Genomic DNA, 15,157 nt, shown 5'->3' on the forward strand with positions numbered 1-15,157 from the left:
TGATTTTTAATGAATCGAAGGAACTGTAAATTATAACTTGTTTTAATTTAACATTTTATATTTTTAGATTTGCATTTTAGAGCACACTTTCTGGATTTTAAATCACCCCTAATCATAACACTGTTAGTTAAAAACTTTAACATTGCTGCACCTTCAATGATGCACAAATTTATTGGATCATTACTTTAATGATGAAAACAGTTTTGCGATAAGGATTACTATCAGATTGTAATTTTTTGTATAATAAAAAAGCTTACTAAGTAAAAAAGGTGGTCAAAATGGATAATAACATGGAAGAAATTTCAATGATTGATCCTGACTTTGAGCCTCAGTCAAGACCAAGATCATGTACGTGGCCGCTAAACCGACCAAACATAGGTAGAAAAAGTGAGGAAAATGATGTTGCAATGGCAATGGAGGCTACGATAGAGGAGGCCACTTCTCAGGAACAGTTAATGGCCGAATCAGCTGTGAATTTGGTGCCAAATCTAGTTAGCACAATTAAACAGGACCATGAATCATTTATAGGAACTCAGAGTGCTTTTCCACCTGAATATGGTGGAGTATTGCTTGGTTCACCTGCATCTGCTAACCTTGTCACAGACTTTTCAAGTATCATGCTTTCACCCCAGCAACAACAAATAACGACGACAAACAACAATGCGACCACAAACTTATCGTTTACCGATTTGACACCTTCATCTGCACCGAACTCTCAAAGTTTTAATCATGTTTCTCAGGATATTAAACCATCTGCCAATGAACTGTCTTTGATTTCTTCCCCATCTCAACAGCTGTGCACCGGATTGGGTGACACGAGTAGTATTTCAACATCGGGTATTTTAACCAAACCTAAGACTTCGTCGCGCAAAAATGCATGGGGTAACATGTCATATGCTGACTTAATAACCCAGGGAATCGAAAGTTCACCGGATAAGCGATTAACACTAGCTCAAATTTATGATTGGATGGTTAAAAATGTTGCTTACTTCAAGGATAAGGGAGACAGCAATTCTTCAGCTGGTTGGAAGGTAAGTTACATATAATTTTGTGTTGAACATTATTAGATTGTATACAGTGTAGTTACAATTATTCTAATGTAAGTGAGGTTATGTTAGTGCTGATTTTTGGAATACTTACTCTTGTAAACAAAGGCAGTGGTTTTTTAGATTGTAAAATGTGTGAACATGAGCTCATATATTAGTCTTGAAATTATTCATTATTATTATTGGAAGATATCAAAAAAGTTAAAATTAAAAAACAGTTTATAATTCTTCGTTAAAGTATAACAATTGCTATTTATTTTGTCAGTTTAACTTTCTGTTTTGTAATGCTTTCAAACCAATTGTAAGTGGCGTTTCAGCTGATTTATTGCAGTTGTACCCCCATTGATTGCACTTTGCTTAACTGTGACACATTGCAGTTAGCTGCGTAGCTAACTGATTGTAGTAATTGTGATGATTTTTGCATTGCATCATGCTATGCATTCACTATTAACGGTGTGCGTAAAGGAAGTGAACAATATCACCTGGTACTACTTCCGTTTAGTGTGAATCATAGATTAATGACACTGCAAAGATAATCATTTTTTTCATCTTATTTCAATCACTGCTGTTGTATGTTGGATAAGTTAAAATAACACGCTTGATGTTTAAGATAACAAAATATGAGTATTGAACTCGTTTCGCCTCATTGTTGTATCGCACAACTTTTTAAACACAGGTAGGGTGTGGAAAAAACGTTGCTCGTTTTACCATTCACTCAAGCGTGGACGTGTGGTTGTATTAGGTTATTTATACTACTGATGTATCTGGGTTTTTGATGTTACAAAAGGTAATCTACCCATCGAACTGTACTTGTACTCACTTGACATCTTTGCATAAATACGTATTGCATTTGAACGCTAATCGGCGAGCTCTGGGTTGTTAAAATATAAACTTTTAACAGCCTTTGTTATAGAACCACTGTAATGCGCTAAAAGCAGCGTGTCATTACATTGATATAGTAGTTTCCGTTTTTATGAGAGTTTCCGTTTTTATGAGAGACATACTATAGAACGGACCGCAAAAGTGATAAATTATTTAAAGAAAGCCTCTTACTTTACCGTGCCATTTCACATTGCGCGTAACCACACACTCTATTTTAGGAGTTTTATATAGCAATCTTTGCACAATTTAATAGGCCTATATTAAATATAGAGGTCACACACCTGTTTCGAATATTTCGACGTTAATTCTCCGCCGAACTTGTCTGATAAAAGTGACAAGCCTTTTGTTGACAAACCCATTTCCTTTTTGTATGTAATTGAGTGGTACCCAACATCTAAATTTTTTTTCTTTAAAAATTTATCAATAAGTCAATATTTTTGGTGTAATTTTTGGTTTAGACATTGACGTTGCCGTTATTAAGAAGTTGAAAAAAACTAATTAATAAATCTCAATTTCAGTGCAAAGTTTTCTGATTTTTATTTTTTTTTATTTCTTTCATTAAATCGCGTGCATTGGCAAGCAAATTTAGTAATAACGTTCTTTATAGTTTAACGATTCAATCGTAAAATGATTGTGCCCACGGCATATTGATAATGTCGTTTTTGCGCTCGTTGCTAATTTAACCAGACTGTTCGGCATAATAACCTAGTGTACTTCGCCAGCAGTGTAATCGCATTCGGTCCCTAGATATTTGAATTTATAATTTACTCGCAGCTTTACCTGTACGTTGATTATTAATATGACCATTTAATAGGATTTTATTTTATCCATTTAAATAGCAAGGTATTAAAAAAATAAGATATTATACGATGTAATAAGGTATTATGTCTGCTTCGTTCCGGCTAAAAATAGTAAAAGTATGTAAAAACAATCTCGTAAATGATGTTTGCATTTTTTACTCCGTCGTATTTCGTACGAAACACTAACCGCGTTTTTAAAATAACTGGGAGTCTGTGTTAAAAGAATACAAGCGTTAGTAAACACGTGTTACGATCACGTGACTTGTATGTTGTTTACATCGATTATTCAAATCTCGGAAATTTTGGCGTAAAATTAGCCTTGTGACGTAATTTTCCGTTTCCCAAAATATTGCGCCCACGACCCTTAAATAAAGTCAGCCAGGTGGAACTGCTGACGTGGGTGAAATCATGGCCAAACAATTTTTCCAATAAATAATATTCTCGAAAATGCGAAATCATTGGCCTGTGTTTACATTTTTTATTTTTAAAACTTGCTTATTATGGTAACTTGAAGTTTTGTGTTGCTGGAATGTTTGTTTGATATTATTTTGGGTTTGGTGACTAATCACACAGGTATATGCTCACCCACCAATACAGTAAAAATGTTGTTGTTGGAAAAAAGAATTGTTAACGTCTGCGTTTAAAATATTTTTAAATAGCCCAAATAAAAATAGTTCCAATCCTTTTTTACCAGACAACCCAGCTTTTTTTCAAGGAGTTCCAATCTCATTTAATGTTAGCAACCGTTACTTTAACGTGTTATTAATCTGTTTAATTCGGGTGCAAATTGTTGATTTCTACAAATGTAGGTCGCCTCGAAGCGCAGCCAAACATAGAACACAAGGTTCATCAAAATAACTTCGGATCGGAGTTCCGGTTTAGGCCGCTTTCCTTAATACGTAGGCATTCGCTCAACCTGGTTTGGCCTTCTTTCGGGCCTAACAATACACTTTGCGTTAGGGAGAAACCGCCGATTGGTTTGTTATTGTGCTTTGGTAGTCGTGTTTTGACGCAGTTTGCGAACGGTCAAGGCCGTTTCTTTGTGATTGCGATTGTTAAATAAGGTATGTAAACAAACACTCTATAAAATACATATTTGCGATAATGTTAGCCAAGGCTGTAAGGAGAATTAGCAATACCATGTGGAAAAATAAACAAAAAACGTAAATGTAGTATATATATATATATACTTTGTTTTCGTTTTTATTTTGGGACGGCCTTTTATTTACGTCAAAAAATTTATGTTACCTCGACGACAGTGTATAATTCTAGGTTTAAAGCAATAAGTGGGTGTTATTATTTTGTCGTAAGTGATCTATAACCATCAACGAGCTAACCTCCTTCGAAGTTAAAACCTTTCTGTGTTTTGATCGTAGTAGATTGTCGTGACGTCACATTCGTGATGACTCACCCACGTGGCGTGTTGTTATTGTGCTTTGGAGAGCGATTTCCCGTTCTATCTAGAACCGGATTGTCGGCATATTGAGATGCGTAGCTACTACTTTATTCAAGAATGAGTTTTCCGGCTTCGATCTTATGAATGAAAATCCGAAATTAGCGTAACGTGCCTTTGTTTATTTGTTTGGTAATTTTTTAATTTATTTTTGGCTTCTTTTTAGTAAATATTTAAAGATTTGAACAAAATAATTTTTTTCTTGCCCAACGTCACATTCTTGTTTATTATTTTTTTATTATAAAACATAAAATATTAAATATACATTACTAGGTACGTTTAGAGGGTTGCCACAGATTGTAAAGATTTTTTTATTTGTAAGGTTTCAATATGATTGAAAAAATAAGCCATTTATGTATGTTTCAATCAAAAACGTAACTGGTATCATAGGCCAAATTCGTTTTGAACTTTGACCAATTATTGTCATTCAATTACTGTTGGTGAGGCAAAACCCTGCAATTATTTATCTAAATCTTTCCACTGCTCCTTGAAGGTGGTTATGCCTGACAGCATATTTGAATTACAATGACTAAGAAAAAATTTCACCTAAACCACATAGAAACGTATGTTATCATGGGGTGCATTGTGCTTAGTTAATTTAAAGTCGTGCTTTACTTGAAGTTTCACAAAATGATTTTATGAAATTTAGGTTTGTTATGATTTATGCTTAATGACAATTTAAACTTATCTAATGGAACACTTTACTAGTTGTTCAATCGTGCCGATTACATTACAAAGGGAGTAACGTGGTTGGATTAATTGTTATAAAAGGCATGTATTTTAAGTTTTACATGACAATTACATGTTAATTAAAATCGGAATACGATTGCCGATAGGAGCATAGTAAAACATGGTGATTCATGTGTAGGTGTGTAATAAACTCGATCCAAGGTTAACTAGATCACCACAAAGACTCCCAATTATTCTTGCACCACACTCAGCTACGCGTTTTTGCTGTCGCTGCGTTTTGCGAGGTAGTAAATCTTTTTTAAGGGTTAAAGTACACCTTTCTATAAAATTAACGACTCGCTAAAGCGATGGTATTGACCTAGTTTTTAGTTTGGTTCTGTTGTTCTTTGTATTGGTAATACAGTACTTTAAGTATCGTGTAATTCCTGTGGTTTTTCGTGAAGAAATCGTGTAATAGGCAATATTTCATCCCGATACCGCGAATACAATTACATATTAACTCAACACGCACTCCATACAATTCGAAATCCGCGTCGTAATACTACATAACGAAAAATCAGAGTGTGTTTGAATTAAAACCGCAACCCCGAATGCCGCGTGCGTAATATACCTAAAAGCAAATCCTCATAATAAAAGAGCAGCATTGTTCCTCGTTGTGGTATAATATAATATCGACCCGTTTGCCCGCAGTGTGTGCGCGTGTGTTCGCTAAACGATGCGCGCCGCTGGCGTTTACTTGCCTTCGAAAACGCAACTATCACCTTTCAAATGCGTAAGCGAGTGTGGTGATCACGTGGTATTCGCATGTCAACGACAACGCGGATGGCGTGAAAAAGTTAGGGCGTTCAACTGCGCGCTACCTTTAGCTAATCCGATCCTTACTCAGTTAACATCGATCGACTGTTTACTACCTTTTGTTTTTAGTCTTACCTTAACGCCTTGTTTTTTTTTTGAGCAATATCATTTACTCTGGTTAATCATTGTTCAGATTGTAATTTTAAAGGTATTTAAAAACATGTTTTACTAAAGTTCAATTAAGTTTTTGTTTAATGTTCATTAAATTGTTTTAAAGTTACACCTTTAGCTCCTTGCTTTAATAACACTATTAGCCATTTTGTGGTCAAATTGTTATGTTTCGATACTGCATTCTAAAACTGTGTTATAGTTCAAGATAAAAAAATTCCCAGTTAAAATGAAAAACAAAATTTCAAATGAAAAATTCCTATATATTTAATAGGTTAATGACATAGTTTTATGTTTTTGTTATATATAAGTTGGCGTTTTTTGTTATTAATAAGCAAGCTTAGCTTGCTATTCCTATTCTAATGATTAAATGTAGCACAATGCAACTCAGTCATGGTAGGTTAATTTTGTTCAATGGTCAAATAACACACCTACAAATAAATTGGTCAACCAATAGTGAATTGACTTAGGCTCTTTTGTTATTCTATAATTAAAGTTTGTTACACTTTGTAACTTTTCTAATGTGTATTGTTGGACTGGTCTATATTTTTAAATAGTAATTGTAACAATTTACTTAACAAGTTCATCTTTTGTTTAGTGTTTAAAATAATCAAAATATTATTTTTGATTTATCCAAAATTGATTCTGGCTTCCCATGTAATTTTTAATAATAAAATGATTGTCAATTCCAATCTATATTAAGAATTTAGGTCATTAAAAGCAAAATAAAAATATATTTAAGTGCATAAAAAGGGGGGATTTTTACTTTAAACAAATGCACCAATTTAAAAGTTTGTATATTCTGCAGAACTCGATTCGCCATAATCTGTCTCTGCACAGCAAGTTTAAGCGAATACAGAACGAAGGCACAGGAAAATCTTCATGGTGGATAATAAATCATGATGCCAAACCAGGGAAAACTCCGCGCAGAAGATCAATGGAAACGTCGAACTCGAAATATTCAAGATCAAGAAGCAAGGCTGTTGCAAAACAAAAGGTTTATTTTTTGTTATAATTTAATTTGGTATAATCAAAAACCAATGTGCAAAATAATCAATATCAAAGAAAAAAAAACAGTTTACTTTATTTTGAAAAACAACTTATTATGATCTGCATAATATCTTGGACTTTAGTTTTTTTTTCCGTGTTCCAAAATATTATGATATGGATACAGGACTTGTTTTAATGATTTGCAAATAGGTTGTTGTTTAATTTCTTGGTACAAGTGTAGTATATTGGTTTACTGTAAGAACAAAATATTTTTTGATTAAATTAAGCCTGTATTGCAGCCAATTTCACACAAGTGAACTTACAAATATAATAATTTAAGTTATTTATTACCCTTTAAGTACATCAAATACGGCTTCTTAATAAAATGTTTAAAAGGGCATCTGTTAATGCATTTTATTCGCTTAAAACACACCCTAAATTACATAATTGTGAGCAAATCACTGTTATATTCGCTACAATTATTTAAACATATTTTATGATGCCAAGTTTTCAAAAAAAGCTAGATTACTCTTAAAAATATTAAACTTCTATGAATTACCTGTTTTATAAATAATTAAACAATTGCAATTGTCAGGCTGAACTGTTAAAAAAGCAACAACAAAAAGTGTCAAAGAAAGACTCTCCTCCATGGGCAAGAAGTCCAACGAGCGTGGATAGCGATTATGATCATCCTCTCAACAAATCACTCGCATCTGATTTTAGGTAATGTTAGTGATTTTTAGATAACATGCAATCACAATCTGTTTTTTTTATTAAAGTAACTAATAAATTTTTAAAACACTAATATGCTATATATACAACTTTTGTTTAGGAAAAACTCTTTAGCTATTAATACATTTGTTTTGGGTAGACTCTAGGAGTATTTGGTTGTGTCTAAAATTGTTTGTTCAACAAAAAATATGTGTTTTATAATTTAAGAAAAAAAAAATTAATTAGTAAAAACTTTTTTTAGACCACGTACAAGTTCGAATGCAAGTAGCGTAAGTGGAAGAATTTCTCCCCGCCATGGAGGAAGTTACATTCCTCAAGATCTTGAAGATGATGGTCCTCCAATAGCATCTCCTCTTTCCTCCTCTTATACTCCTGGAGGTAAAAGAAAATTTTAAATTACTCCTTAAGTAATCCTTTAAAAAAATTTTTGTATAAAGAATTTTAAACTTGGGTAAATTTTTCCGTTAATATCTTAGGTCCCATGTCAGATTTTTTTGTAAATCGTGGAGATTCTTTCAGTCTTGTTGATTCATTTGATGTAAATAGTCCATCTGATCCATTACACAGTGATCTATTGGACAGCATTGCAAGTAAGAAAACAAAAGCAAATTAAAAAAGATTTATATTACTAAAAATTTTTTAACAATATTTGTCATATAATGCTGCCATGAAAGTGATTTAGTCTCTATATTTTTTATAAAATAAAATTTTATGTTTTTATTTTATAGAGAAGTTAACATGTTAAAATTACCATTTAAAAAAATTATGCATGATACATTAATTTTTATGATTTTTTAAGATATGGAAGTTATGAGCATACCTTCACCAATGAATCAGGCAAATATGAGCAATCTTAATGATGACAGAACCAACATTTACATTAACTCTGTGGAAAGAAAATCATCTCAGGTATAAACTAACCAAAAATTAAAATATTTAGTTTTTGCGAAATATATTTCATGGTTTTATAATTCTTGTAAGGGGCGCTTTTAGTGTTTGTTCTTATTTGTTGTTTATTTATAGATAAATTTTTTTTAAATGTCAAAGAATTTATTTTTCTAAAATTAAAACAAAAGGTTTTATTTTAAATAATATTTACATATTTAAAAATTAACATTTTTTTAAATACATGGTGTATAGTGTGCATAACAGGATATTATATCTTAAATTAATTTTTCCTATCCTTGATTGACACCTAATTTGCATATATAATAACATACGTGGAAGACTGGTAATGAAGTTTTGCTAACCATGATTTTATGATTGTACTACAATAATGCCAACTTAATTTGTTGAAGTTTGTAGATTAGTAATTGCATTAAATTGTTTCTTGAATCTTTACTTTTTTTATTGAGTTTTTTATCTTGTTTTTTATGTAAAAACTAATTAAATCTTTTATTTATAGGAAAGTGGTGCATATACTTCACCATTATTTTGTCAACAGCTAAAAAATCCAAAGGTTTCAGCAGTGCAGGTTACATTTAAAAGTTTATAATTATTTTCTGTATAATGATGAAGCCAAATTCTAATTTAATGTTAAAAATAAATAATTCTTATTATTAACTATGTTCAAAAAAATTTTGATAAGGATGTTGTGATAGAAATAGAATATTAAACTCTTTAATCAAAATACTATTTATAAACTATTTTTTTCACTTATGATCTTTTTTTAAATTTACATTTAAAGTCATTGTATTAACATTCAAGGTTTTGTGTTTTATGTATACAGGGCCAGAATGTAGGAAATACAAACAGAGGAATTATATCAAGCCCAAATCTTGCTACTCTTTTGCAACAGGGCAAATCTACAAAGGTAAGGTTTTGTTTGAACAGTATTAAATAACAGGCTTTTTTATTGGCTACACTTACTGTTATTTGATTTATTTTTAGAACTGTATTGTAACATGCAAATTAGGTAGAATAGTGTATTTCTTTATGTTCATTTTGTGCCCTTGAAATTCATGGTTATTAATTTCTCACATTTTTTGCAGATTTTATTTTCCCATACAAAATAAAAATATTATGTACACTTTGTTTTTATTTTTAGTCTTCTACTCCTTCGGCAAAGATTCGAACCCCAAACAGCCAGGATAACTTGGACGGGGTTACATCAATGAGAAGGGTAAGAGCAAACACGATGCCTCGATTACAACCACAACCAAAGTACAACATGATGGCAGCTAGCATGCATAGACCACAGGTAAAAAAATAACCTAGTCTTTGTTAAATGTAAGATACTAAAATGCAGTCCTGTAATTTGAAAAAAATAATATGCCCAGAAAAGTTTGTATAAAAGAAGATTACCGGAATTATGATTTATTAAAAACCGTTCTGTGGTTATGAATCATTTTTTTGGGTAATTTTGATATCCTGGTTTAAAAATTAAGCTGTTTTAATCTAGGCAAATTTACCTTTAAAGTGAATGCAAAACAAATATAAATCTCTGTTGTTAGTCTTATTTTGGCAAAAGTTATGTTACAAATAGTAGGCTTTTAATATATTATTTGTAATTTAAAAAAATAATTTTTTCTTCGTTTTTTTTCTTAAGCTTGGGTATATGCAAAAACAAAATTATAATTTATGTGCTTATTATAGAGTGGCGAATCACTCGTATTCTCACCATATGGAGGTCAACCTCAACAACAACAACAACAACAGAATGATATTACTTCTTCTGTGTCTCCACAGAATGTATATCTGCCATCTATGGTAAGCGGCTAAATTTTGTGTCTATTTTTTATAAATTAATTGAATTTTTGGTGTTTTTAATTTTTACAGTCACTGGGATAAAAGAAAATTAATTAAGTAATGTATAAAACTGTGTTTAAAATATGAACCATTATTTTTTTTTGGGGGGGGGGGGATTTATTGTTAACTTTAACAAACTGTTACAATTGTCTATAATTAAATTAGAATCTTACTTTATATGGCATATTGTAAATAATCATTTAGTATTATAATAGCACAGTAAGACACACACACTTTTGTTGCTATTAGAGACTGCGTTATGTTTATGTTTTATTGCACACTTTAGATCAGTGACAGACTTGTGATTTATGACATTTTTTACGTAACTACTTTATAGTAATACTTAACATTAGTATGTAACCTTTCTTTAATATAATTTATGACATTACATTTTTAAAATTTGGTCAATTGGTTGTGTATTGATAATTACCTTTTAACTTTAACTTGTGATTTTGCTAAAAAAAATTTATTTAAGGTCTGTATTTTAATTTCATTTTTTTATTTAACTTTTTTTTTAGTTTCCATTCAACAATGGACAACAACAAATGACATCGCAACAACAGCAACAACAACAACAACAACAAGCAAACTTGCGACAGGTAAAGGCACCTTTTTGTTAAGAATAACCCTTTTATACACTTCAATTCTAGTTATCTTATACCAATGTGCATTTCTTATTATTTTAAACATTTATTATTTAAAATTAATATTAATTGGTTATTTTTTTGTATTTTAGCAACAACTTTCACAATCTCAGCCAGATAATCCTGCTGGTTTATCCTCGCTGATGAACCAAAACAAAACTTTATATCAACTTCTTGGCCACCAGAGGGGAGGAGAGGTCCAACAAATTAGTGCCAATCAAAACATGCCACAACAGGTAACCAACATTTTGTGGTGACATTTAAAAAATGTAGAATTATTTATTGGCTTGTATGTTCTGTTGTGACTTTATAAGGTTTACCCCATGTCTTTACTACAATTTTAGCCCAAAATTGTGTTTTTAAGTTTTTTTATATTAATTTTGTCTTTCTTGTTCAGGTAAATCCTTCATTACAACAACGGCCTGATTTAGAATGTAACATGCAAGCCAGCAGCTTCCAACAACAACAGGTTATTTTCAATTAATGTTTTTCAGAGAACTTTTAATATTTTGGTCTAGATTTTTGTATTTTTTATTTATGATATTTTTCCAAAGTTTATTCACAATTTAGCTATTGATTACGTTTTTTTTTTAATAAGAATAATTCTTTTCCAGAACATATCCAATCAAAGCAACATTGATCAACAACAACAACAAAGTGGAGAATTCAGCAACCTTCTCCAAATGAACCAGAAATTTCCATCAGATATTAACTTGGACAATCAAGATATTTTCGACCCAGGTCAGTTGGATATTGACACCATGTTGCAAGAAATGGACACACCAGAAAGTTTTGGAAATGAGTTTAATTCCTATTTTCCACCCTCTACATCCGGTAACTAATTCTTTACTATTTTTCTTTTTTAAATTTGAAAAGTTTAGTGTTTTATTGGTTTCATAACTATTTATATTTTTTAATCAAAACCAGATCATTCAGTATTTTAATTAGATTTATTTAAGCTATAAAATATTTATAAAAGTTTTATTTGTTTTAACAAGGTTATGGTGAACCAGAGAATAACTTACTTTCAAACATGAACCTCAATCAACCCAAGATGGAGGATTCGAGTGAAAACAACGGTTTTCCATATTCCAACAACATACAACTACAAACCATGCAACAGCAACAACAACAACAACAACAAATGTCTCAACAGCAGCAGTACGATCAACAACAACAACAAAGACCAGGCATGTATAACATGGCATCATGTGGAGACAATAACTCTCGGGTCATGATGGGGTTAGAGAGTAACCCCCGGTCTGTACCCATGGTAATGTCGGGGCCAGGTGGATCCATGATGATCGCAACGTCGGGAATGAACCAACATTATAATCGACCCCATCATGTTTTAAGGCCCCAATCATCAGTGGGTTCAGTAACTGACTATCGAATGTAAATATTGTTTTTGTTGTTTATTTTTTATTAAAAAAAATTTACAACAGCGGGTAATGTCTAGTGCTTTGTGTTTGTTTTTAAGTTATGCTATAATCTTTAACACACAACAGCTTTCTGTAAGTTTTTATGTGTGTGTGTCAACGATTCGACCCTGTCAAGACGGCTTCCCCCTTTTTTCTTTTGTAATAATTCCACGGATAACCCTTGAGATTGCTAATATGTTCAAGGTGTGCTCTGTAAAGGTGTACAGGTGCGCGATTCCCATTGTATTTGTTTTATAAACAAGCGGCCTTTTTTGTGGTTTAATGAACATGCATATTTTCGCCTTGCTGTTCAAAGAAGGATAGTGCTTTTATTGTGTTTTTTTTTTACTTATTCCGTTTTGTGCTGGATATCACAACTAATTCGTGTTAATTGTTTTTAGTTTTTGTTTGTTTTGTTTTTAAATCAATTACCTAATAATCAACGTTGTTTCTGAGCGCATTTTATATCTCACAAATTCTATTTTCGTAATTCTTTAGACAAGCAAATCTGTGTTTGCTATTTTTAATTCAAAGTAATTAGGCACGAATTGTCGTGGTGCTTAGTTCTCGTATATATTACGCATATTTAGTTTTAGTCGTACGCCCTACTGTTTGCGGCAATATTATTTTTCACGGTTGCATTTTTGCAATGGTGCCTATATACCGAACCAAATTATATTTTAAAATGCGTAAACTCTTATATAACCTTAACTTTTATGCGATAATTAGGCACAATGCTGCATAGTGTTTAGTCGTGGTATATGGTACACATTTATAGTGGTATAAATATTGCCTAACTGAGTCGAAGCTTCGTATGAAATTTTCCATTTTGGGATACCGTATCTTAGCGTGAGACAATACCTACTTTATACTAACTCATCGTTTTTTTAGGTCTAGTTTTTAATGGTTATTGTTAATTGAACACTGTAGCAAAATGAACTATTTTTTAAGTTTCATAACTCGCCGCTAGTTTCGGTTTTTTTCGCGGTGTTCTTTTTGTAACAGCGACTTTTCGTCTTACCGGATTTCTGACGTCATTTTTTTGCATTTTGGTGCAAAATTTTATTTCATCGGTAGATTATTCATTGGCTAGTGCTTTCGATTCGTTTTTTGTTTCGAATTTGGTGTTTAAATTTTTTTTAATGTTTGTCTTATTGTTTCGTGCTGTACCATACAAAAGTTTCTAACTCGATTGTGTTTCTTGAAAGTTCAGCATAGCTTTTTCGACCTGTCGCTTATTTTTTTTCTTGTTTCGCAGCTATGTTTTTTTCTGACAAATAATTGTTTTCGCAATGACGTCACTACCCATTTTTAATGACGTCAGCCTTTATGTCATTTACAACTTTATTCGTTTTTCTACTGCTGGGTCAATATTTTGAAATTTTTCGTAAAATTATGATTTGTAAATTTTATAGGCAAAATTTTACATCAATTGTGAATGGTACGAACAGTTGCTCTAAATAACTATTAAATGTGCCTTTTGTGTGTTAAATTTGCTAAATTGTTTCACTTTGAAAAAAAAAAACTTTTTTTCGAGGCATCCACTTTTTTAGGGCGAACAATTTAAATCAATTTTTTTATTAAAATTAAATATTTTTGTAGTTTAACATGTTTTAGCCTTGTTAATTGTCGTCGTGTATCGTAAATGTTTATATTAGTAATAATGTACATATTAATTCTCTTGTTTTTTTATCGTGGTGCTTATACATTGAACGTATTTCGAATCTTTTTTACAGCAAAATTATCGCTTTACCTGATTAATTATTCACAAACTCAAATCTTTATTTCTAAACCCATTCACAAAATCACCCCAAAAATTAAAATAATTTTGCTTGAAATTTAATTAGTTTATTTTTTTATTTAATTCGATTTTTACCAAAGAACTATTACAATTAAAAATATTTTTATCGCAAACGGTTGTTTTTTTCGTAACAGCATTTTGCAAATTTTTTGTATTCTTATTCAAAATGACAGCATTTAATTGCTTTGGTAAAGTTTTCGCGAGAATTTTGTTTCTAATGTTGGAATAAAAATTGTTCCTGATTTAACCTTAATTATCGTGGTTCTGCAATTTTAGCTTTTTAAATTTTTTTTTATCGTGTACAGCTCGTTTGTTATAATGTGTATTATCTTGAACCGTATTTTGGTCGTATTGATTAACATGAAATTTCGGTAACGAATTTGATTTGTTTATTTCATGGATTAAATTTGACCATAGACATATTTTTTAGGTAAGTTGAACCTAGGCAGGACATAAAAACACACGATGGTCTATAGTTAAACTTTATCAGAAAATAATCAGCCTATGCTTTTATGTTATTGTCAATCTAAAACAAGTCCGTATAAACCTAAGAAAAATTCAAGTTTTTGTCATTAAGTGTACTTTACAATATTTACAAAAGTAAAATGTAGGTCTGTTTGTTTAAAATTACTCTTATACAAAAAAACGACGTCTGGAAAAGGTAGCTATTGATTTTTTTTAACAGTTGAATCATAAATAATTTTTACATAAAATAGCCGTATTAAAGTCGTAATGTCATACGACCTTTAGAGACTTGGCAGTACTTTGTTTATACGGTTTTGCAAAAAACTGGAAAATTTACTCGCATTTAAACATTAGATAGTGCCTTAAACTCTGGGTGAGATCGAGCCGTTAGGTGGTCTCGTGACTTAATTCAGTCAAAGTCAGCTGATCAAAAACGTAAACAAACGAAGTTGCGGTTTGGATAATCTATAAAAGTCATTATTAAAGGTTTTTTTAACTGCACACACTAATATTTACTAAGAA

At 31.2% G+C, this 15,157-nt stretch overlaps 1 protein-coding gene across 1 annotated transcript; it reads left to right on the forward strand.

Annotated features, from left to right (window-relative positions):
- Positions 1 to 71: 71 nt before the first annotated feature.
- LOC145755034 (uncharacterized) lies at positions 72 to 14,549 on the forward strand. Its single transcript, XM_082571236.1, has 15 exons — positions 72 to 1,031; positions 6,643 to 6,831; positions 7,420 to 7,547; positions 7,798 to 7,934; positions 8,033 to 8,146; positions 8,356 to 8,465; positions 8,962 to 9,030; positions 9,286 to 9,369; positions 9,604 to 9,756; positions 10,152 to 10,265; positions 10,823 to 10,903; positions 11,041 to 11,184; positions 11,346 to 11,417; positions 11,563 to 11,782; positions 11,947 to 14,549. The coding sequence occupies exons 1-15, from the start codon at positions 279 to 281 to the stop codon at positions 12,345 to 12,347; spliced, it is 2,769 nt and encodes a 922-aa protein (XP_082427362.1). The 5' UTR covers positions 72 to 278; the 3' UTR covers positions 12,348 to 14,549.
- The last annotated feature ends 608 nt before the right edge of the window (positions 14,550 to 15,157 follow it).

The sequence above is a fragment of the Corella eumyota genome, chromosome 1, assembly GCF_963082875.1.
Source record: "Corella eumyota chromosome 1, kaCorEumy4.1, whole genome shotgun sequence".
Taxonomy (NCBI): Eukaryota; Metazoa; Chordata; class Ascidiacea; order Phlebobranchia; family Corellidae; genus Corella; species Corella eumyota.

Coding starts and splice junctions, on each gene's coding strand:
- LOC145755034 (XM_082571236.1), top strand. CDS start 279: ATGGATAATAACATGGAAGAAATTTCAATGATTGATCCTGACTTTGAG. Junction 6,832..7,419: donor AGGCTGTTGCAAAACAAAAG/GTTTATTTTTTG, acceptor TGCAATTGTCAG/GCTGAACTGTTAAAAAAGCA. Junction 7,548..7,797: donor TCACTCGCATCTGATTTTAG/GTAATGTTAGTG, acceptor AACTTTTTTTAG/ACCACGTACAAGTTCGAATG.